The sequence below is a fragment of the Coregonus lavaretus genome (assembly GCF_964263955.1).
Source record: "Coregonus lavaretus genome assembly, chromosome: 7".
NCBI lineage: Eukaryota > Metazoa > Chordata > Actinopteri > Salmoniformes > Salmonidae > Coregonus > Coregonus lavaretus.
In genome coordinates, this window is record NC_139994.1 from 44,206,333 (window position 1) to 44,230,100 (window position 23,768).

The 23,768-nt window shown below is 42.3% G+C and overlaps 1 protein-coding gene across 1 annotated transcript; it reads right to left on the minus strand.

The window, feature by feature from the left end:
- Window positions 1-1,015: 1,015 nt before the first annotated feature.
- On the minus strand, window positions 1,016-20,484 carry LOC311132268 (schwannomin-interacting protein 1). The gene is made up of 7 exons (XM_084165503.1): window positions 20,052-20,484; window positions 9,356-9,689; window positions 8,643-8,821; window positions 8,221-8,314; window positions 6,130-6,282; window positions 5,783-5,900; window positions 1,016-2,632 (listed from the first exon to the last, which is right to left on the minus strand). Exons 3-7 carry the CDS (start codon window positions 8,741-8,743, stop codon window positions 2,532-2,534), a joined length of 567 nt encoding a protein of 188 aa, XP_084021629.1. The 5' UTR covers window positions 8,744-8,821; window positions 9,356-9,689; window positions 20,052-20,484; the 3' UTR covers window positions 1,016-2,531.
- Between the last annotated feature and the right edge of the window lie 3,284 nt (window positions 20,485-23,768).

Genomic DNA, 23,768 nt, shown 5'->3' on the forward strand with positions numbered 1-23,768 from the left:
GTAGAGTAGTGGCCTGAGGGGACACACTTAATGTGTTGTGAAATGTAATGTAATGTTTTTAATTGTATATAATAGCCTTAATTTTGCTAGTCCGCAGGAAGAGTAGCTGCTGCCTTGGCAGGAACTAATGGGGATCCATAATAAATACAAATAGATGGGGAACATTTAAACAATGCTATGTAAACGAAAGGTTGGTCCATCTCTCTAAATATATCTCTAGAATCATTAATCATGAGTAAATTGCAATTTCTCGGTTGTACTGTGTGTCAGGTCTGGTCGCCTGGTTGTACTGTGTGTCAGGTCTGGTCGCCTGGTTGTATTGTGTGTCAGGACTGGTCTCCTGGTTGTATTGTGTGTGTCAGGTCTGGTCTCCTGGTTGTACTGTGTGTGTCAGGTCTGGTCTCCTGGTTGTACTGTGTGTGTCAGGTCTGGTCTCCTGGTTGTACTGTGTGTGTCAGGTCTGGTCTCCTGGTTGTACTGTGTGTGTCAGGACTGGTCTCCTGGTTGTACTGTGTGTGTCAGGTCTGGTCTCCTGGTTGTACTGTGTGTGTCAGGTCTGGTCTCCTGGTTGTACTGTGTGTGTCAGGACTGGTCTCCTGGTTGTACTGTGTGTGTCAGGACTGGTCTCCTGGTTGTACTGTGTGTGTCAGGTCTGGTCTCCTGGTTGTACTGTGTGTGTCAGGTCTGGTCTCCTGGTTGTACTGTGTGTGTCAGGTCTGGTCTCCTGGTTGTACTGTGTGTGTCAGGTCTGGTCTCCTGGTTGTACTGTGTGTGTCAGGTCTGGTCTCCTGGTTGTCATAGGAAAGTATGGCACACAGAGTGGCAATAAATGTAACTGTAATAAATGTATAAATGTAAACAACATAAATACCTACATCTCTGCAATCAGTGACCTTTGTAAGCAAAATAAAGGACTTACCTGTTGAAATGATCTGCGGTTCAAAGCGCTCTTCCTCTATCCCTGTTCTCCAAGTTAGAAAAACGGAGTCCCAAAAAATTCAAGACTCTAAACTAAAAAGCCCAACTTTATTTATGTTTGAAGATACCAGTGAAGACCACAGGTAAAATGGTGAATATATAAGAACAAAATGACCAATCAAGAAACTCTGTGTTGGAAAGCCTATCTCTTTCTTGATATAATGAGTCACCTTCGGTCTGCCTCCTTTCTACCTGTTTTTGGCTCCTCTAACTCATCCCTGTCTGCCTTGTGTCTTTGGCGGTGTTACACAGTCCCTCCCTCCCCCCCCCCCCTCTCTCCTCCTGTCCCTCTATCTTTCCCTCCCTCCCCCTGTCCCCCTCTCTTCCTCCCATTCTGCTGATCTAGACATTTGGCTAAGGCAAACTCTAACCAGGGCTGGAGTCACACACACACACACACGGTAATGTATACAATTTACATCTGTGCTAAATACATGATGTAAATAGCTACTCTACATGTACACTTAATCCATCTCTAGATACAGGTACATACATACATACATACATGCATACATAGAAAGCAGCACTAGCACACCTACATACAGTATGTATCCTTGACAACCTGTTTATTCCATGTAAATGTATTGTAGAGTAGAACAACATCAAAAGTGACGTCAAACTCATGTAACCCCGCACACAATCCCAACGCTCCCTGTGTGTGTGTGTTTGTGTTGCCGTTTACTGTTTTATGACAACAGCACCAAACAGGTGAGGCTTGGTCAGGCACCTTGTCAGTCGGCTGGTAGGTACATTGTTGTCATATTACAACAGCATGCAGGTTGATATAATAATCCATTCCCTTTATGTTTCCCTCCATTTCAGTAGACCCAAGTCATTGAGTTGAGCTGTGCTCACATTACTGTGTGGGTCTGTTTGGTTAGTAATGTCCCTTTCTATTACTGACTCGTTCGACGATCATCATACATATATTCAAACATGCAGGAGAATAGAAGACATAGCTGTGTCCCGACAACATAAAATCTAAAATTAGACAATGGACATTAGAACTAGATTGATCCATGGGCAGCAATAGCAGCTTATTAATCCCTTATAATATGACAGTTATTTCCCCCCTAAAACACTACAACACAACAACATTAACAGTCCAGACATACACATTTCCCTTTATAAAAACACAAAAAACACTGAGCGCAAAACCGGTTGATATGATGTCATAATGAACGTGAAACTGGGTGTGATGACATCATTTCAACCAGTTTTGCTCACTGGGAAATAAAAACAAAACGCTGTGCAATTCAATCAAAAAAGTATTTAGGAGTGATGCAGTCTCTTCACATTGATTTGATTCGTCCATTAACTTCAAGCACCGGTGTCTGTCATTGACTGATTTTGACCTGATCTCTGACACCGGGATTCCATTTTATGTGACGATGACCATAGAACTTAGAATGATTCGAATGATTCTATGGGTGATGGGCCTTCTGATAGTGTCGTCCATAGAGTTATATAATACATAGATCTGCATAGCTCTAGATTGTGCTGATAATGGCAGCCATCTTGGTCAGGGTTCTATATGTGATTCTAAGGTGACGTCAGAGTGATGTCATATCCTGTACCTCCAGCAGCATAGCATCCTGTTCTGTCCTCAGCTGGTCCCGAGTCTGTAGGTGAACCACCAGCTCTGTGCTCAAGTCTGATGGGTGAGACACAGAGACATACACAAACAAAATGTGAGATAAAAAATGTAAGATCAAATGCAGAGTTGTACAGATCATTTGACAAAGGTGAAATAAAGGTAAAACAATAAGGTTGGTATAACTTATAAATGAAAAAGGTGAAATATAAAGTAGCCTACACCAGTGGTTCCCAACCTGGAGTCCTTAGGGGGGCGCCAGAGTTCACAGGGGGGGGCGCGTGATCTAATTTGCTTTGAGGTCAAACATGCATAAAATGTTCCACTATAATTTAATTGTAAATTTAATACATTTTAAAATGTTATTAAAAATTATATGTTTGCAATGCCAAGGCCAATCTAAAAAATAATAATAATGGCAGAGAAATGTAAAAGCGGTAGTGTACGACAATGACTCGCGCTCAATCAGTTTCAGCTAGCAGCTCGTTTTTCCTGCAGTCAGAGCATCACTATTTTATGAATAAAACAACATGTCTAAGAAACGTAAAAGTGCTGATGACTCATCATAAAAAAGAAAGTAAGGCTATATCTCGAGAGTTATCTTAACTTCGGTTTTATTGAAGGACACGACAGGACTCGGCCAGAATGTGTCATTTGTGGCGAGAAGCTAGCTAATGACATCATAAATCCAAGCAAAATGCAACGACACCAGGAAACAAAACACCAGGAGACTATTGGTGAAGGTCAGGATTTTTTTGAGAGGAAGAAGCAGTTGGCACTATCAAAAAGATCCACAGACATCAGAAAAGCATTTGAAATAGCAGGCAGTGATTTACACAGAGCTACGGAGGGGTCATTTGAGTGTTCACTATTAATTGCAAGGCTAAAACGCCGCACAATATTGGAGAGCAGCTAATCAAACCCGCCTGCCTGAAAATTGTAGAGAGGCTGTGTGGCCCACAGGTGGTGGATAAAGTGAGAACCATCCCACCCTCTGACAACACTGTCAAAGACAGAATTGATCAAATGGCTGGAGGTTGTCAAAACCAGCTGCACGAGAAGCTTAGGAATGTTCCCTTTGCCATTCAGTTGGATGAAACAACAACAGTGTCAGACGAATCGGTGCTCATCGTTTATGTGCAATATATTGGGGGGGCTCCAAGGGGCTCCAAGGAAAAAAGGTTGGGAACCACTGGCCTACACTACCTGTCAAAAGTTTTAGAACACCTACTCATCCAAGGGTTTTTCTTTATTTTTTACTATTTTCCACATTGTAGAATAATAGTGAAGACTTCAAAACTATGAAATAACACATATGGAATCATGTAGTAACCAAAAAAGTGTTAAACAACTCAAAACTTATTTTATATTTGAGATTCTTCAAATAGCCACCCTTTGCCTTGATGACAGCTTTGCACACTCTTGGCATTCTCTCAACCAGCTTCATGAGGTAGTCACCTGGAATGCATTTCAATTAACAGGTGTGCCATGTTAAAAGTTAATTTGTGGAATTTCTTTCCTTCTTAATGCGTTTGAGCCAATCAGTTGTGTTGTGACAAGGTAGGGGGGTATACAGAAGATAGCCCTATTTGGTAAAAGACCAAGTCCATATTATGGCAAGAACAGCACAAATAAGCAAAGAGAAACAACAGTCCATCATTACTTTAAGACATGAAGGTCAGTCAATACAGACAATTTTAGAACTTGAAAATTTCTTCAAGTGCAGTCGCAAAAACCATCAAGCGCTATGATGAAACTGGCTCTCATGAGGCACGCCACAGGAATGGAAGACCCAGAGTTACCTCTGCTGCAGAGGATAAGTTAATTAGAGTTACCAGCCTCAGAAATTGCAGCCCAAATAAATGCTTCACAGAGTTCAAGTAACAGACACATCTCAAAATCAACTGTTCAGAGGAGACTGTGTGAATCAGGCCTTCGTGGTCAAATTGCTGCAAAGAAACCACTACTAAAGGACACTAATAATAATAAGAGACTTGCTTGGGCTAAGAAACACGAGCAATGGACATTAGAGCGGTGGAAATGTGTCATTTGGTCTGGAGTCCAAATTGGAGATTTTTGGTTCCAACCACTGTGTCTTTGTGAGACGCGGTGTGGGTGAACGGATGATCTCCGCATGTGTATTTCCCACCGTAAAGCATGGAGGAGGAGGTGTTATGGTGTGGGGGTGTTTTGGTGGTGACACTGTCTGTGATTTAGGCTTAGTGGGACTATCATTTGTTTTTCAACAGGACAATAACCCAACACACCTCCAGGCTGTGTAAGGGCTATTTTACCAAGAAGGAAAGTGATGGAGTGCTGCATCAGATGACCTGGCCTCTACAATCCCCCGACCTCAACCAAATTGAGATGGTTTGGGATGAGTTGGACCGCAGAGTGAAGGAAAAGCAGCCAACAAGTGCTCAGCATATGTGGGAAGTCCTTCAAGACTGTTGGAAAAGCATTCCTGGTGAAGCTGGTTGAGAGAATACCAAGAGTGTGCAAAGCTGTCATCAAGGCAAAGGGTGGCTATTTGAAGAATCTCAATCTCAAATATAAAATATAAAAATAACACTTTTTTGGTTAAACCCTTGAATGAGTAGGTGTTCTAAAACTTTTGACCGATAGTGTATATCTAAACTATAAACTGAGTGTACAAAACATTAGGAATACCTTCCTAATATTAAGTTGCACCCCCTTTTGCTCTCAGAACAGCCTAAATTCGTCGGGGCATGGACTATACAAGGTGTCGAAAGCATTCCAAGCTGGCCCATGTTGCCTCCAATGCTTCCCACAGTTGTGTCAAGATGGATGTCCTTTGGGTGGTGGACCATTCTTCATACACACGGGAAACTGTTTAGCGTGAAAAACCCTGCAGCGTTGCAGTTGTTGACACACTCAAACCAGTGCGCCTGACACCTACTACCATACCCCGTTCAAAGGCACTTAAATCTTTTGTTTTGCCCATTCACCCTCTGAATGGCACACATACAGAATCTGTCTCAATTGTCTCAAGGCTTAAAAATCCTTCTTTAACCTGTCTCCTCCCCTTCATCTACACTGATTGAGGTGGATTTAACAGGTGACATCAATAAGGGATCATAGCTTTCACCTGGATTCACCTGGTCAGTCTATGTCATGGAAAGAGCAATGTTTTATACACTCAGTGTAAATATGCAATATATCCAGTGTAGTATCTGAGTGACCACTCACCTTGTATAGCCTTGTTGAGCGAGTTTTGATGGGCGTTGAGCTCTTTGAGACTGAAGGCTTGCAGGTCACTACGGTCCAGTCTTCTATTCTTCAACAGCGGATTACAACAAGCTGGGCTCTGAGACACAGGGGACAGAGTGAAGAACAGAATATAAGATAACACCTAATAACAAAACACTGTGGACCTCGAGGACAGTACTCCTTCCTAGCCACTCCTGTAGATATGACTGGGTTGTATCAGACGGCAAGGAGAAGCAAGTGCCTATCCTATACATTCAGAACTACAGGAGTGCAGAGGGGGTAGGGGCTAGGAGTTGATTTGGGATTCAGGTCCCTCCCTCCCTCACCTCCTGTTTCTGCTCGGTCCTCAGCTTGTTTCTGAGTGCGCTCAGTGCAGCCTTGAAGCCTGATGATTTGCTCTTGGCTGCAGGGGGGGCAGGGAACTGGGGCTGCTGGCGACCCTGCACACTGGGACCGTTCTTCCCAGCCATTTTGGAATTCTTGAAAGGACAGAAACAAAACAAAATGGCTTTATGATTGAGATCTGGAATACAACAAAACAAGTGTCTTTGACAATGATATGATACAGTGAGGGAAATAAGTATTTGATCCCCTGCTGATTTTGTACGTTTGCCCACTGACGAAGACATGATCAGTCTATAATTTTAATGGTACGTTTATTTGAACAGTGAGAGACAGAATAACAACAAAGAATTCCAGAAAAACGCATGTCAAAAATGTTATAAATTGATTTGCATTTTAAATGAGGGAAATAAGTATTTGACCCCTCTGCAAAACATTACTTGGTACTTGGTGGCAAAACCCTTGTTGGCAATCACAGAGGTCAGACGTTTCTTGTAGTTGGCCACCAGGTTTGCACACATCTCAGGAGGGATTTTGTTCCACTCCTCTTTGCAGATCTTCTCCAAGTCATTAAGGTTTCGAGGCTGACGTTTGGCAACTCGAACCTTCAGCTCCCTCCACAGATTTTCTATGGGATTATGGTCTGGAGACTGGCTAGGCCACTCCAGGACCTTAATGTGCTTCTTCTTGAGCCACTCCTTTGTTGCCTTGGCCGTGTGTTTTGGGTCATTGTCATGCTGGAATACCCATCCACGACCCATTTTCAATGCCCTGGCTGAGGGAAGGAGGTTCTCACCCAAGATTTGATGGTACATTGCCCCGCCCATCGTCCCGTTGATGCGGTGAAGTTGTCCTGTCCTCTTAGCAGAAAAACACCCCCTGGTCCTCTGTAGCTCAGCTGGTAGAGCACGGCGCTTGTAACGCCAAGGTAGTGGGTTCGATCCCCGGGACCACCCATACACAAAAATGTATGCACGCACGACTGTAAGTCGCTTTGGATAAAAGCGTCTGCTAAATGGCATATTATTATTATTATTATTATAATGTTTCCACCTCCATGTTTGACGGTGGGGATGGTGTTCTTGGGGTCATAGGCAGCATTCCTCCTCCTCCAAACACGGCGAGTTGAGTTGATGCCAAAGAGCTCGATTTTGGTCTCATCTGACCACAACACTTTCACCCAGCTCTCCTCTGAATAATTCAGATGTTCATTGGCAAACTTCAGACAGCCCTGAATATGTGCTTTCTTTAGCAGGGGGACCTTGTGGGCGCTGCAGGATTTCAGTCCTTCACGTCGTAGTGTGTTACCAATTGTTTTCTTGGTGACTATGGTCCCAGCTGCCTTGAGATCATTGACAAGATCCTCCCGTGTAGTTCTGGGCTGATTCCTCACCGTTCTCATGATCATTGCAACTCCACGAGGTGAGATCTTGCATGGAGCCCCAGGCCGAGGGAGATTTGACAGTTATTTTGTGTTTCTTCCATTTGCGAATAATCGCACCAACTGTTGTCACCTTCTCACCAAGCTGCTTGGCGATGGTATTGTAGCCCATTCCAGCCTTGTGTAGGTCTACAATCTTGTCCCTGACATCCTTGGAGAGCTCTTTGGTCTTGGCCATGGTGGAGAGTTTGGAATCTGATTGATTGATTGCTTCTGTGGACAGGTGTCTTTTATACAGGTAACAAACTGAGATTAGGAGCACTCCCTTTAAGAGTGTGCTCCTAATCTCAGCTCGTTACCTGTATAAAAGACACCTGGGAGCCAGAAATCTTTCTGATTGAGAGGGGGTCAAATACTTATTTCCCTCATTAAAATGCAAATAAATTTATAACATTTTTGACATGCGTTTTTCTGGATTATTTTGTTGTTATTCTGTCTCTCACTGTTCAAATAAACCTACCATTAAAATTATAGACTGATCATTTCTTTGTCAGTGGGCAAACGTACAAAATCAGCAGGGGATCAAATATTTGTTTCCCTCACTGTATATCCCTCTTTGTTTCCATTTTGATTCATAAGAGCTGTAGCACTCCATCTATGACCAGCCTTACCTTTTGAGTGTGTGTGTGCTTACCTTCACGCTAACTTTTTTGCCAGTATCCTCCTCCTCTTCTTCGCTTCCACTGTCATTGATGAAGCACAGCTGGAGGTTCATCTGATTCGAAAGACTGAGGAGGACAAAACATTTGTTGGTTAGTAAGTAGTAAAATGACCCTGGCATTGATACGCATGATTACCACTCCCCCAGGGAGCTAGCTTTCTTGGAGCTAGCTTTCTTGTAGCTAGCGTTCTTGGATTCTTTCTGGGATTATTGACCACAAGTTTGTGAGTTCGCTTCTTGCCTCGGACCTTATGCTTCTCCCTCGATTTCATTACACTGGTGCCAGAAGTGGAATTTGTTCATGATTCTATCTGTCTGGGTACTATACTATTACTACATAATTAATAACACTATCACAACATATAATGTTACGTAGACGACACCATGTTTCGTACCGAGAGGTTAGGGCTGTCACGCGGCTATTGCAGTCCTCCTCTCCTCCATCCTCCCAGCTCTCCTTATTCTTCCCTTGCTCCCTGTCTCCTGGCCGGTTCATGGACAGCGTCTTCCCTCTCTCTCTCTCCTCCGGCCGGCTCGCTGACAATTTCTTCCCTCGTTCCAGGACACTGGAAGACTGGAGATTAATCAGATATAGGTAGCACAAGTTATACAGAGCAAGTTATGGAGAGTATCTCCTGTGTGTAAGTTTTTTTTTTTTTTTATGAGCTGCCCTATTGGCCAGGTCTCCCTTGTAAAAGAGGTCTTCTGAACTCAATGGGACTTCCTGGATAAAAAAAGGTTAAAATGATAATGGATTTAAAAAAAAGTTACTATTGTATATTGTTTAGCAGTGCTGTGTAGTCTCAACACAAAACTAGCCACTGAATAGAGCAGCTGACTGACATTGCATTCATGGACACATTTCATGTTTGTTTGTACAACACTGTTTCCCTGACAGATGCACACTTCCCTCCCATAAATAGACAAATGTGTCACCTGTCTACATCCATAAGTAACAGACAGCATTCAACTATGACCCTTTACCTTCGTTCTTTCTTATCACTCCTCTCCCCTTCCCCCGCTCCTCATCTACCTCTCCTCATCCCCCTCTCCTCTCCACTACTTGTCCAAAAACACCTGTTCACAGCACTCAACTGTGACCTCTGACCTTTATTTTCTTCTCTCTCTTTTCTCTTCTTGTTTCTCCAGCTCTGCGATGCGCAGGCTCAGCGCCTCCCAATGCATTATGGGTAGGCCCAGGTCATCCTCTCCGTACGACCCCTCCTGCCACACCAACGCCGCTCCCTCCGCATCTTCATCATCCTCATCATCTTCCTCTTCAGCCTCGTCGCTCTGTTTCTCCTCTTCCTCCGTCTCGTCGCTCTCTTTCTCCTCTCCCCGCTCCCTCTCTCTCTCCTTCTCTCCCTCCATCTCTTGTGTCAGTAGGAGAGAGTGCCAGGGTGGGTAGACTTCACTCCGCTCTGGGGAGGAGGGGTTGTCTACTGGTATAAGATAAAGATTACATAGTTGTGTATTAATACTTAATAAACACGTTATAAAGAACTATAGTAACCTACTGGTTACTAAAGCTGTTATAACAACTATATTACACTACTTGGTGGTAGGCAGTGCTTAATTTGTAAATCGGGAGATGCCGAAACAAAAAGCAAGCGCGACGGGGGGTGACCTGGGGAGCTCTGAGGTGCCTTTATAATAAAGCATTGCCTGCATATCATCGCATTTGCGTAGTGGCATAGAGTAGTAGAGTAGAGGCACTTACAGAAGTTGCACACATGGGGAACATTTTAGAAGCCTAGGGTCCAGGAAAGATGTGGCCTTTTATAAACGCATTTCATGCTATTCTAAATCATTTGACATGACTGAAGACTTTGGCATAATTTTGTTTAATTCCGCACAAATGATCGAAATGACAGGCTACTTTGACACTGACAAACTGAGAATCTGAGATCAATCAAAATGACCTTAAATCCATCAATCACATAGGCCTAGGTGTGTGGAGGCTACAATATGAGGATGAAATTATAGTCCTAAAAATGCTATCCAGTTTCACTGACTCACCCAATGATGCGCAGCTCACTCGCCGGTGATGGCCAATGCGTTCGTGCCAAAAGCCTACAGTGCATTCGGAAAGTATTCAGACCCATTGACTTTTTCCACATTTTGTTACGTTACAGCCTTTTTCTAAAATTGATTGAATTATTTTTTTCCCTCAGCAATCTACACACAATACCCCATAATGACAAAGTGAAAACAGGTTTTTTGACATTTTTGCAAGTTTATTAAAAATAAAAAACTGAAATGCCTTATTTACATTATTATTCAGACCCTTAGCTATGAGATTCGAAATTGAGGTCAGGTACATCCTGTTTCCATTGACCATCCTTGAAATGTTTATACAACTTCATTGGAGTCCACCTGTGGTAAATTCAATTGATTGGACATGATTTGGAAAGGCACACACCTGTCTATATAAGGTCCCACAGTTGACAGTGCATGTCAGAGAAAAAACCAAGCCATGAGGTCGAAGGAATTGTCCGTAGAGCTCTGAGACAGGATTGTGTCGAGGCACAGATCTAGGGAAGGGTACCAAGAAATGTCTGTAGCGTTGAAGGTCCCCAAGAACACAGTGGCCTCCATCATTCTTAAATGGAAGAAGTTTGGAAACACCAAGACTCTTCCTAGAGCTGGTCACCCGGCCAAACTGAGCAATCAGGGGAGAAGGGCCTTAGTCAGGGAGGTGACCAAGAACCCGATGGTCACTCTGACAGAGCTCCAGAGTTCCTCTGTGGAGATGGGAGAAACTTCCAGAAGGACAACCATCTGGAGGAAACCTGCCACCATCCCTACGGTGAAGAATGGTGGTGGCAGCATCATGCTGTGGGGATGTTTTTCAGTGGCAGGGACTGGCAGACTAGTCAGGATTGAGGGAAAGATTAATTAAGCAAAGTACAGAGAGATCCTTGATGAAAACCTGCTCCAGAGCGCTTAGGTGAAGGTTCACCTTCCAACAGGACAATGCCCTAAGAACACAGCCAAGACAACGCAGGAGTGGTTTCAAGACAAGTCTCTGAATGTCCTTGAGTGGCCCAGCCAGAGCCCGGACTTAAACCTGATCGAACATCTCTGGAGAGACCTGAGAATATTTGTGCAGCAACGCTCCCCATCCAACCTGACAGAGCTTGAGAGGATCTGCAGAGAAGAATGGGAGAAACTCCCCAAATACAGGTGTGCCAAGCTTGTAGCTTCATACCCAAGAAGACTCGAGGTTGTAATTGCTGCCAAAGTTGCTTCAAAGTACTGAGTAAAGGGTCTGAATACTTACGTAAATGTCATATTTCCGTTTTTTATTTTATATACATTTGCAAAAAAATCTAAAAACCAGTTTTTGCTTTGTCATTATGGGGTATTGTGTGTAGACTGATGAGGGGAAAAAATTATTTAATACATTTTAGAGTCAGGCTGTAACGTAACAAAATATGGAAACAGTCAAGGGGTCTGAATACTTTCCGACTGCACTGTATATCTCACTCTTGTTATACTTTGTAAAACAATATTTGGAAGTTGATCAAACATTTTGTTAGCCTAGAGCAGACAGATTAGAGTCTTCTCTTTTCAGCAGGAGCCATTTGGTTTCCAACCTGTGTTTTCCCGCGATTGTATTTGAAAATTGCGAAAGGCCAGTTTTGTCTGCATGCTGTTCACTGACAGATTTGCCGCGCGTTCCCGACTGTAGGCTATGTCTTGTTATTGGGCTACACACAATCCACAGCTAGGCAATTTTTAAAAAGTCGCTATTGACCTATGTGGCTGAATTATGGGCATTTTCATGGTGTAGTAGTCTATTCTGAATTATTTCATTATTTTCATTGAACATACAGCAGTTATTCTATAACTTTGGCAAATGTATTTTAATTTATCAGGGGCAGTGGTGGAAAAAGTCCCCAATTGTCGTACTTTAGTAAAAGTAAAAGATACCTTAATAGAAAATGACTAAAGTAAAGGTGAAAGTCACCCTGTAAAATACTACTTGAGTAAAAGTCTAAAAGTATTTGGTTTTAAATATACTTAAGTATCAAAAGTAAATGTAATGCTAAAATATACTTAAGTATCAAAAGTAAAAGTATAAATCATTTCAAATTGCTTATATTAAGCAAACCAGACAGCACGATCTTCTTGTTTTTTTAAATGTACAGATAGCCATTTACAAATGAAGCATGTGAGTTTAGTGAGTCCGCCAGATCAGAGGCAGTAGGGATGACCAGGGACGTTCTCTTGATAAGTGTGTGAATGGACCATTTTCCTGTCCTGCTAAGCATTCAAAATGTAACGAGTACTTTTGGGTGTCAGGGAAAATGTATTGAGTAAAAAGTACATTATTTTCTTTAGGAATGTAGTGAAGTAAAAGTAAAAATTGTCAAAAATATAAATAGTAAAGAACAGATACTGCAAAAAACTACTTAAGTGGTACTTTACGCCACTGATCAGGGGTGCTGCAGCTCCTCCAGAACTCTTCACGCGGCTATGATTCTATAAATAAATAAACGATGAAGTGCAACGCTGGAGAGATACAGTGAGGGAAAAAAGTATTTGATCCCCTGCTGATTTTGTACGTTTGCCCACTGACAAAGAAATGATCCGTCTATAATTTTAATGGTAGGTTTATTTGAACAGTGAGAGACAGAATAACAATTTTTCCAAGATGGCGTAGTAGTGCAGTTCTGTTTTTGTCGTGCGTCTGTAAATAGCCTGTAAATACCCTGTTTTTTTGCATTTTTAGTACATATTTCCCTATCAGACTTTTCATCCTTCTACAAAATATACTTTCCTGCAACCCGCCTCACTCAATGTGGAACGGATTCTATTATTGACTTACCTTTATCTAGAATCTCCAGTTGAAACTAGCTAGCCAGCTAACTAGCTACTTGCTATTAGCCACAGCTAGCGGTATTTCACCCAGAACATTGGATTTTTTTTCTGCGGGATTAATTTAATCACTGGACATTAATCACCGGATATTCGGCCAGTCTGCACAGCGCGTTATCGACCCAGAACATATCAGTTTTTCCGCCGGAATCACTGAATCACTGGACGTTTAACTCCGGATTCATCGCTACCAGCTAGCTGCAACAAAATGGAGGCTGTGGTCTGGCTAATCATCCTGAGCTAGGCCCATCTCCCGGCTATCTACCTCTCTGTCAACCGGACGGGACCACCTAGTGTTGACACGGAGCCCCGCCGATCCTACACGACTGGTCTGCCGACGAAATCGTCTGATGTGGTTACGACGTTAACCACGAAGATTCCATCTGCTAGCCCCGGCCCGCTAGCACACGCTAGCCGTGGCCTCTTACTCGCTAGTGCTTTAGCAGCCTCCGAACTATCCTATTGCTGTTCACCGGACCTTATGATAACTCAGCTATACAGCTGATGTCTGCTGGACTGTTCCTTTTTACGGTACTACATCCTGTTTATGTTTAGCCTCAGCCCAAACATGGTTAGCTTATTGTTGTTTCGGTTATTTCTAATTGTACTATTTCACTGTAGACCCCCCAGCCCAGCTAAACCTGCCTTAGATAGCTCCTTTGTCCGACCCCCTATACACGCGGAGACCGACTCAATTGATGCCTCCAGCGATGCTATCTCTTTCATTGTTACCCAACGCTTAGGTTTACCTCCACTTTACTCATATCCTTCCATATCCTTGTCTGTACATAATGCCCTGAATCTTTTCTATAACACCCGGAAATCTGCCCCCTTTATTCTATGTACCCAACGCACTAGAAGACCAGTTCTTAAAGCCTTTAGCCGTATCCTTATTCTAGTCCTCCTCTGTTCCTCTGGTGATGTAGAGGCTAACCCAGGCCCTGCAGCCCTCAGTATCACTCCTACTCCCCAGGCGCTATCATTTGCTGACTTCTGTAATCGCAAAAGTCTTGGTTTCTTGCACATAAATATCAGAAGTCTACTTCCTAAGTTTGAGTTATTCACTGCGTTAGCACACTCCGCCAACCCTGATGTTCTAGCAGTGTCTGAATCCTGGCTCAGGAAGGCCACCAAAAATTCTGAAATTTCCATCCCCAACTATAACATTTTCCGTCTAGATAGAACTGCCAAAGGGGGTGGAGTTGCAATCTACTGTAGAGATAGCCTGCAGAGCTCTATCATACTATCCAGGTCTGTGCCCAAACAGTTTGAGCTTCTACTTCTAAAAATCCACCTTTCCAGAAATAAGTCTCTCACTGTTGCCGCTTGCTACAGACCCCCCTCAGCCCCCAGCTGTGCCCTGGACACCATATGTGAATTGATTGCCCCCCATTTATCCTCAGAGTTCGTACTGCTTGGTGACCTAAATTGGGATATGCTTAATACCCCAGCCATCCTACAATCTAAACTAGATGCCCTCAACCTCACGCAAATTATCAACGAACCTACCAGGTACAACCCTAAATCCGTAAACATGGGTACCCTCATAGATATCATCCTGACTAACATACCCTCTAAATACACCTCAGCTGTCTTCAACCAGGATCTCAGCGATCACTGCCTTATTGCCTGCGTCCGTAACGGGTCCGCGGTCAAACGACCACCCCTCATCACTGTCAAACGCTCCCTAAAACACTTTAGCGAGCAGGCCTTCCTAATTGACCTGGCCCAGGTATCCTGGATGGATATAGATCTCATTCCGTCAGTAGAGGATGCCTGGTTGTTCCTTAAAAGTAATTTCCTCTCAATCTTAAATAAACATGCCCCATTCAAAAAATACAGAACTAAGAACCGATATAGCCCCTGGTTCTCCTCAGACTTGACTGCCCTTGACCAGCACAAAAACATCCTGTGGCGTACAGCATTAGCATCAAATAGCCCCCGCGATATGCAACTTTTCAGGGAAGTTAGGAACCAATATACACAAGCAGTCAGGAAAGCAAAGGCTAACTTTTTCAAACAGAAATGTGCATCCTGTAGCACTAACTCCAAAAAGTTTTGGGACACTGTAAAGTCCATGGAGAATAAGAGCACTTCCTCCCAGCTGCCCACTGCACTGAGGCTAGGAAACACTATCACCACCGATAAATCTACAATAATCGAGAATTTCAACAAGCATTTTGCTACAGCTGGCCATGCTTTCCATCTGGCTACCACTACCCCGGCCACCAACTCTGCACCCTCTGCTGCAACTTGCCCATGCCCCCCCCGCTTCTCCTTCACACAAATTCAGACAGCTGATGTTTTGAAAGCGCTGCAAAATCTGGACCCCTACAAATCAGCTGGGCTAGACAATCTGGACCCTTTCTTTCTAAAACTAGCCGCCGAAATTGTCGCAACCCCTATTACTAGTCTGTTCAACCTCTCTTTCATAACGTCTGAGATCCCCAGAGATTGGAAAGCTGCCGCGGTCATCCCCCTCTTCAAAGGGGGTGACACTCTAGATCCAAACTGCTACAGACCTATATCCATCCTGCCCTGCCTTTCGAAAGTATTTGAAAGCCAAGTTAACAAACAGATCACCGACCATTTCGAATACCACCGTACCTTCTCCGCTATGCAATCCGGTTTCCGAGCTGGTCATGGGTGCACTTCAGCCACGCTCAAGGTCCTAAACGATATTATAACCGCGATTGATAATAGACAGTACTGTGCAGCCGTCTTCATCGACCTGGCCAAGGCTTTCGACTCTGTCAACCACCGCATTCTTATTGGCAGACTAAATAGCCTTGGTTTCTCAAATGACTGCCTCGCCTGGTTCACCAACTACTTCTCAGATAGAGTTCAATGTGTCAAATCGGAGGGCCTGTTGTCTGGACTTCTGGCAGTCTCTATGGGGGTGCCACAGGGTTCAATTCTTGGGCCGACACTTTTCTCCGTGTATATCAATGATGTCGCTCTTGCTGCTGGTGACTCTCAGATCCACCTCTACGCAGACGACACCATTTTGTATACATCTGGCCCTTCATTGGACACTGTGTTAACAAACCTCCAAACGAGCTTCAATGCCATACAACACTCCTTCAGTAGCCTCCAACTGCTCTTAAACACTAGTAAAACTAAATGCATGCTTTTCAATCGAACGCTGCTGGCACCCGCCCACCCGACTAGAATCACCACTCTCGACGGGTCTGACCTAGAGTATGTGGACAACTACAAATACCTAGGTGTCTGGTTAGACTGTAAACTCAACTTCCAGACTCACATAAAGAATCTCCAATCCAAAGTTAAATCTAGAATCGGCTTCCTATTTCGCAACAAAGCCTCCTTCACTCATGCTGCCAAACATGCCCTCGTAAAACTGACTATCCTACCGATCCTTGACTTCGGCGATGTCATTTACAAAATAGCCTCCAACACTCTACTCAGCAAATTGGATGTAGTCTATCACAGTGCCATCCGTTTTGTCTCCAAAGCCCCATACACTACCCACCACTGTGACCTGTACGCTCTTGTTGGCTGGTCCTCACTACATGTTCGTCGTCAAACCCACTGGCTCCAGGCCATCTATAAATCACTGCTAGGCAAATCCCCGCCTTCTCTTAGCTCATTGGTCACCATAGCAGCACCCACCCGTAGTCTGCGCTCCAGCAGGTATATCTCACTGGTCATTCCCAAAGCCAACACCTCCTTTGGCCGCCATTCCTTCCAGTTCTCTGCTGCCAATGACTGGAACGAATTGCAAAAATCTCTGAAGCTGGAGACTCTTATCTCCCTCAATAACTTTAAGCATCAGTTGTCAGAGCACCTTACCGATCACTGCACCTGTACACAGCCCATCTGAAATTAGCCCACCCAACTACCTCATCCCTATATTGTTATTTATTTTGCTCTTTTGCACCCCAGTATCTCTATTTGCACATAATCTCTTGCACATCTAGCATTCCAGTGTTAATACTATTGTAATTATTTTGCACTATAGCCTATTTATTACCTTACCTCCATAACTTGCTACATTTGCACACACTGTATATATATTTTCTGTTGTATTTTTGACTTTATGTTTTTTACCCCATATGTAACTCTGTGTTGTTTTTATTGCACTGCTTTGCTTTATCTTGGCCAGGTCGCAGTTGTAAATGAGAACATGTTCTCAACTGGCTTACCTGGTTAAATAAAGGTGAAAAAAAATTAAAATAAAATAAATAAATAAAAATAACAACAAATTCCAGAAAAACACATGTCAACAATGTTATAAATTGATTTGCATTTTAATTAGGGAAATAAGTATTTGACCCCCTCTCAATCAGAAAGATTTCTGGCTCCCAGGTGTCTTTTATACAGGTAACGAGCTGAGATTAGGAGCACACTCTTAAAGGGAGTGCTCCTAATCTCAGCTTGTTACCTGTATAAAAGACACCTGTCCACAGAAGCAATCAATCAATCAGATTCCAAACTCTCCACCATGGCCAAGACCAAAGAGCTCTCCAAGGATGTCAGGGACAAGATTGTAGACCTACACAAGGCTGGAATGGGCTACAAGACCATCGCCAAGCAGCTTGGTGAGAAGGTGACAACAGTTGGTGCGATTATTCGGAAATGGAAGAAACACAAAAGAACTGTCAATCTCCCTCGGCCTGGGGCTCCATGCAAGATCTCACCTCACCCTAGTCATAGACTGTTCTCTCTGCTACCGCATGGCAAGCGGTACCGGAGTGCCAAGTCTAGGTCCAAAAGACTTCTCAACAGCTTCTACCCCCAAGCCATAAGACTCCTGAACAGCTAATCATGGCTACCCGGACTATTTGCACTGCCCCCCCACCCCATCCTTTTTACGCTGCTGCTACTCTGTTAAGTATTTATGCATAGTCACTTTAACTCTACCCACATGTACATATTACCTCAACTACCTCAACTAGCCGGTGCCCCCGCACATTGACAATGCAACGGTACCCCCCTGTATATATAGCCTCCCTACTGTCACTTTATTTTACTTCTGCTCTTTTTTTTCTCAACACTTTTTTTTGTTGTTGTTTTATTCTTACTTTTTTTGTTTAAAATAAATGCACTGTTGGTTAAGGGCTGTAAGTAAGCATTTCACTGTAATGTATGCACCTGTTGTATTCGGCGCATGTGACCAATAAAATTTGATTTGATTTGATTTGATTTGGAGTTGCAATGATCATGAGAATGGTGAGGAATCAGCCCAGAACTACACGGGAGGATCATGTCAATGATCTCAAGGCAGTTGGGACCATAGTCACCAAGAAAACAATTGGTAACACACTACGCCGTGAAGGACTGAAATCCTGCAGCGCCTGCAATATATACAGGCCCGTCTGAAGTTTGCCAATGAACATCTGAATGATTCAGAGGAGAACTGGGTGAAAGTGTTGTGGTCAGATGAGACCAAAATCGAGCTCTTTGGCATCAACTCAATTCACCGTGTTTGGAGGAGGAGGAATGCTGCCTATGACCCCAAGAACACCATCCCCACCGTCAAACATGGAGGTGGAAAGATTATGCTTTGGGGTTGTTTTTCTGCTAAAGGGACAGGACAACTTCACCGCATCAAAGGGATGATGGACGGTGCCATGTACCATCAAATCTTGAGTGAGAACCTCCTTCCCTCAGCCAGGGCATTGAAAATGGGTCGTGGATGGGTATTCCAGCATGACAATGACCCAAAACACACGGCCAAGGCAACAAAGGAGTGGCTCAAGAAGAAGCACATTAAGGTCCTGGAGTGGCCTAGCCAGTCTCCAGACCTTAATCCCATAGAAAATCTGTGGAGGGAGCTGAAGGTTCGAGTTGCCAAACGTCAGGCTCGAAACCTTAATGACTTGGAGAAGATCTGCAAAGAGGAGTGGGACAAAATCCCTCCTGAGATGTGTGCAAACCTGGTGGCCAACTACAAGAAACGTCTGACCTCTGTGATTGCCAACAAGGGTTTTGCCACCAAGAACTGTCATGTTTTGCAGAGGGGTCAAATACTTATTTCCCTCATTAAAATGCAAATCAATTTATAACATTTTTGACATGCGTTTTTCTGGATTTTGATGTTGTTACTCTGTCTCTCACTGTTCAAATAAACCTACCATTAAAATTATAGACTGATCATGTCTTTGTAAGTGGGCAAACATACAAAATCAGCAGGGGATCAAATACTTTTTTCCCCTCACTGTAGATGAGCGTTACCGAAGAGGCAACTCGAATGAACTTTGATCGCTTTTACTTGAATTGTTATATTGCAAAAAGTTACACTTATTTTTCATGCCACAAGAGGTACCGGATCCGGCCAAATAGGTTCCGGAAAGAAACAGTCCAAAACGGAGGTGATCCTGTTACGGCAGGATCCGGCTCATATTAAACACTGGCAGGCCTACGACTTCAAAATGATATGCAGGGAGAACATTTTACTTTAAAGAATCTATCAACATTATTCAAAGGATGATATTTTAGGACGACTTGAAGTTAGAGTTCAACAGAGAGGAGAGAGTTTCAGCAAGTTAATATTTTGGTTAAATGGTAAGGAAACACATGGAATGCCTGGAAACAGAATATAGAGCGTTTCAACTTTATAATGTACCAGTGTAAGTACAGCATAAGTTACCAGTGGGTCTATCTATGTGGCTATCCAAACTGCACTCTGAAATGTGTATAGATCAACACAGACTGCAGAATATAATTGAATAAGAAATAGAAAAGAAAGAATGTTACGTAAATGCTTTTAAGGAAAAGTGTTTAAGACTGAAGTAGCCTATAGTGACAGTAGCCTATAGAGTGATTATAGGCCCAAGTGGTAGCCTAGAGAAGAAGGGAAGTCAAATAAACACATGACACGTGTCGATAGATTTAGCATATTGTTTAGTTAGTCAGTGGTCGATCGTGTAACCCAATAGCTATTTGGAATCGCTTACCAATTTCCCCGGGCAGTAGAAGTCACCGTTTCTTGCGCTGAAAAACCGGGGGAGAGGATTCTTGTGTCCACATAACTTTCTCTCTCTCTTCCTTGAGCGAAAACTCTTCCTAGTTTCCCTTTATTCTCCTTCCTTTTCCCCCTCCTTCCTGAGTTTCCACACTTTTTTCATTCCCCGGTTCCTTTATCTCAACTTCTCGCGCACTCTAACCGGAGTAGGGTGTTGAACAGCAAGACTATGGGAAGCGTGCGGCTTTGATTTAATAATTTGTTACAACCAGTGGCAAATGTACTTTAGTACCGTTAGCCTACTGTTATAGCGGGTTAATATCCGAGCATCTCCAAGAAATCCACGAATTCTTGCGCCAAAACAATCGAAACAAAAGCGTAAACCTTCAAGAATTTCACGGCTTTTCAGTAGGGACACAAAGAGAGGAGGGGTGGAGAGAGACGGGCTGAATTAGTAACGAAAATTGCCAGGTGTCATATTTCACCGTTTTCTAATAAACTACTGAAATTCAAATGGTAGAAGAAAGTAGGATTTGATTTTGTAAATTTAAATTATGATTGATAGGGAGATGATTACTAAGAGAATACAATTAATGATGTTAGTAAACTTAATTTAGGCTATGTTCCCCCTTGTCGTGTTAGTAGTATTTGGGACTAGTATTCTGCCAGCAGCACAAACAATAACGTCACTTTGTATGGTAATGAGTAATCCTTAAAAATAAAAGCCCGCATTTCTAAACCTTGCAATGTGGCTAACTCATTCAAAAGATATTACATTTGAATCAATGTCCATTTGTATTGTGCTTATAAGCAAATACAATAAATTATTTATGGAAACAATTACAAATGTGCTTCTAAAAACATTTCAAGACCACTATCAAAAAATACAATGTTCAGACTGGTATGTTCACAATATTGGGCTGTAGAGAAAAAACTATTCTATGTGCAGAGGTAAAAGTGGGGCTGGGAATACTCTGTAAGGTCTGTAGAATCTATATGGGGTTATTTATTGGGGGACTGCAGTCTAAATACCCAGCAGCACTCTACTCCACCCATTCCATTGGTCCCAATGCAATACACTGTAGGCTTATAAAAGACATATTGATTTATAGAGAAAAAAACTATTCTATATGCCAAAGTAAAAGTGGGGTTGGGATTACTCAGTAGGGTCTGTAGAATCTATGTATGGTGTTATTTCATAGGGGACTGTGGTCTAAATACCCAGCAGTACTTTCTACTCCACCCATTCCATTGGCCACAATGCAATATACTGCATTTGAAACACTGAAGACATTTTGGGCTGTAGATGAAATATTGGTCTGAAATTAGTAAAGATTAACCCTATCAACAACCCTCAGTATTTCAACTACTTAATATAAACAGTGCAGGTTAAACCACATTAATTTACTACTGTCACCAATTTCATAAAATGAGTCAGTTAATTCATGGTCTAACACACTATGATACATTCATTCATTTCAGTCCCCACTTTTCATAAAATGTTTTGGCTTAGAAATTCATGATCTGACACACTCTATGATACATTCATTCATTTCATTTCCATTAAATGTGTCAGTTAAAAATTCATGCTGGTGTGTTCTGGTGGCATGAACCTACATAACCAGTTAATACAATGGGAAGCCCATCCACAGTTGATGGCCCATCAGCAGGCAATTAAGTATGGGAAGCGCCTTGTTTTCGTTTTATTTGTATTTTTATGTATGCTAAGCAGCCTGTGAGAATGTCTGTGAGAGGTTTGCTTTGTGCATGCAGGAACAGGCATGTATGCCTTTTTACAGAATTTAAGAAGAATAAACCAATATCACGATATGCCTTTCTTATATCGATATCAAACAATACTGATATCATATCTAATTATCAATATTGGTGCCCAGCACTACATTAAATGAATAACACATTTATATTTAAATATAATTTCATTATTAAGCATATAGATTAATTTAATCAATCTGCTGTATCCTTCAAGCTTAAAACCTTAACTTCTTTCAACTAAGTAATTTCCTCTCTGATAAGTCATGTAAAACATCGTCTCGCTTGCCATTGTGAAAAAGTGTATTCACATTGCCCTTTAATAAGACTGCTTTAGAGAACAAGCACTCATAAACACCACAACTGCTACCATCTGACTGTTTTCTAAAATGGGGACACTGATGAGAAAATTCATAGCTTAGTGTCATATCCACCACAACCCCATACATTGCCAGATACTGTAGTGCCAGGTATTTCTGAATTGGAAGTAGTGTATCATTTAATTCTATTTCATACTAAAATCCATCATCTTAAGATTGAATGTAATGCAATTACTACTACGAACTTTATGTTGTATATCTATGGCTATAACTGTCCAATGTGACTTTAAGTTCACAGGCACAATCACATGCTCAAAACCCACCACTTATGAGTCGTTCTAGGCAAATTTGGCATAACCTCTTTGCGCTCAAAAAACTGACTGTAATTGCTGACTCGTAAAAGATGCAGGGATATGATTGAATGTGCTGATGGATATCTAGACCACATCCCCATGACATAGCACCATTCTACAGACCCTACTGAGTAATCCCAACCCCACTTTTACTTTAGCACATTTAATATTTGTTTCTCTATAAGCCGATATGTAATCTATTGACCTACTGTGTAGCTGTAGCAGAAAGTGATATTAGTTATTTAGACCTCAGTCCACCATGAAATAACACCATATACACTACCGTTCAAAAGTTTGGGGTCACTTAGACATTTCCTTGTTTTCGAAAAGAAAATCATTTTTTTTTGTCCATTAAAATAACATCAAATTGATCAGAAATACAATGTAGACATTGTTAATGTTGTAAATGGCTATTGTAGATGGAAACGGCTGATTTTTAATGGAATATCTACATAGGCGTACAGAGGTCCATTATCAGTAACCATCAGTCCTGTGTTCCAATGTCACGTTGTGTTTGCTAATCCAAGTTTATCATTTTAAAAGGCGAATTGATCATTAGAAAACCCTTTTGCAATTATGTTAGCACAGCTGAAAACTTGAGACTAGTTGAGTATCTGGAGCATCAGCAATTGTGGGTTCGATTACAGGCTCAAATGAAAAAATATAATAATGTATGCACTCACTAACTGTAAGTCGCTCTGGATAAGAGCGTCTGCTAAATGACTAAAATGTAAAATGTAAATGGAGCTATAGAGGGGGCGGAGTAAAAAGCCAGCAACAGGCTGTGCGACACAATCCCACTAAAAAAACAACATATTTGGTTAGTAGAGACCATACTGAGTATTTCCCATCCCACTCTAGCTGAGCCAGGTGGAAAAGTTATCTCTACAGCCCAAATTTCTCAACATACCAGTGTCAACATAGTTTTTTGTCATTATTGGTCTTCCCAAAAAAATCTTAACCATATGTTTTATTTGTTTTCATAAATTACTTATTGCCTTTTCTTGTTGACACAATAAAAGTGACCACTTATTAAAAGAACATTTATTTTCAATGAGTTATCCACATTGCAATGTTTTGAAATGCAGGCATTTATTTTTGAAGGTTTCCTCATTACCATTCAAACTTGATGTCATCATTTGTGCTGCTTGCAGAATACTAATCAAGAAGTCACGCCAGAAAGTCCTACGAGTTGATAATATATGGAAGAGGGACTCCACAACACATTCAGAAAAAAATATTGCAAGCTACAATGGCCTAGGCCTA

What these genes read in the sequence shown, in the direction of transcription:
- LOC311132268 (XM_084165503.1), bottom strand. Translation starts at nt 8,743, where the DNA reads ATGAACCGGCCAGGAGACAGGGAGCAAGGGAAGAATAAGGAGAGCTGG. An exon ending in GCAAAAAAGTTAGCGTGAAG is followed by an intron (nt 6,283 to 8,220) that starts GTAAGCACACAC and finishes TGTCCTTTCAAG; the next exon opens with AATTCCAAAATGGCTGGGAA. An exon ending in GCTCAACAAGGCTATACAAG is followed by an intron (nt 2,633 to 5,782) that starts GTGAGTGGTCAC and finishes CTCACCCATCAG; the next exon opens with ACTTGAGCACAGAGCTGGTG.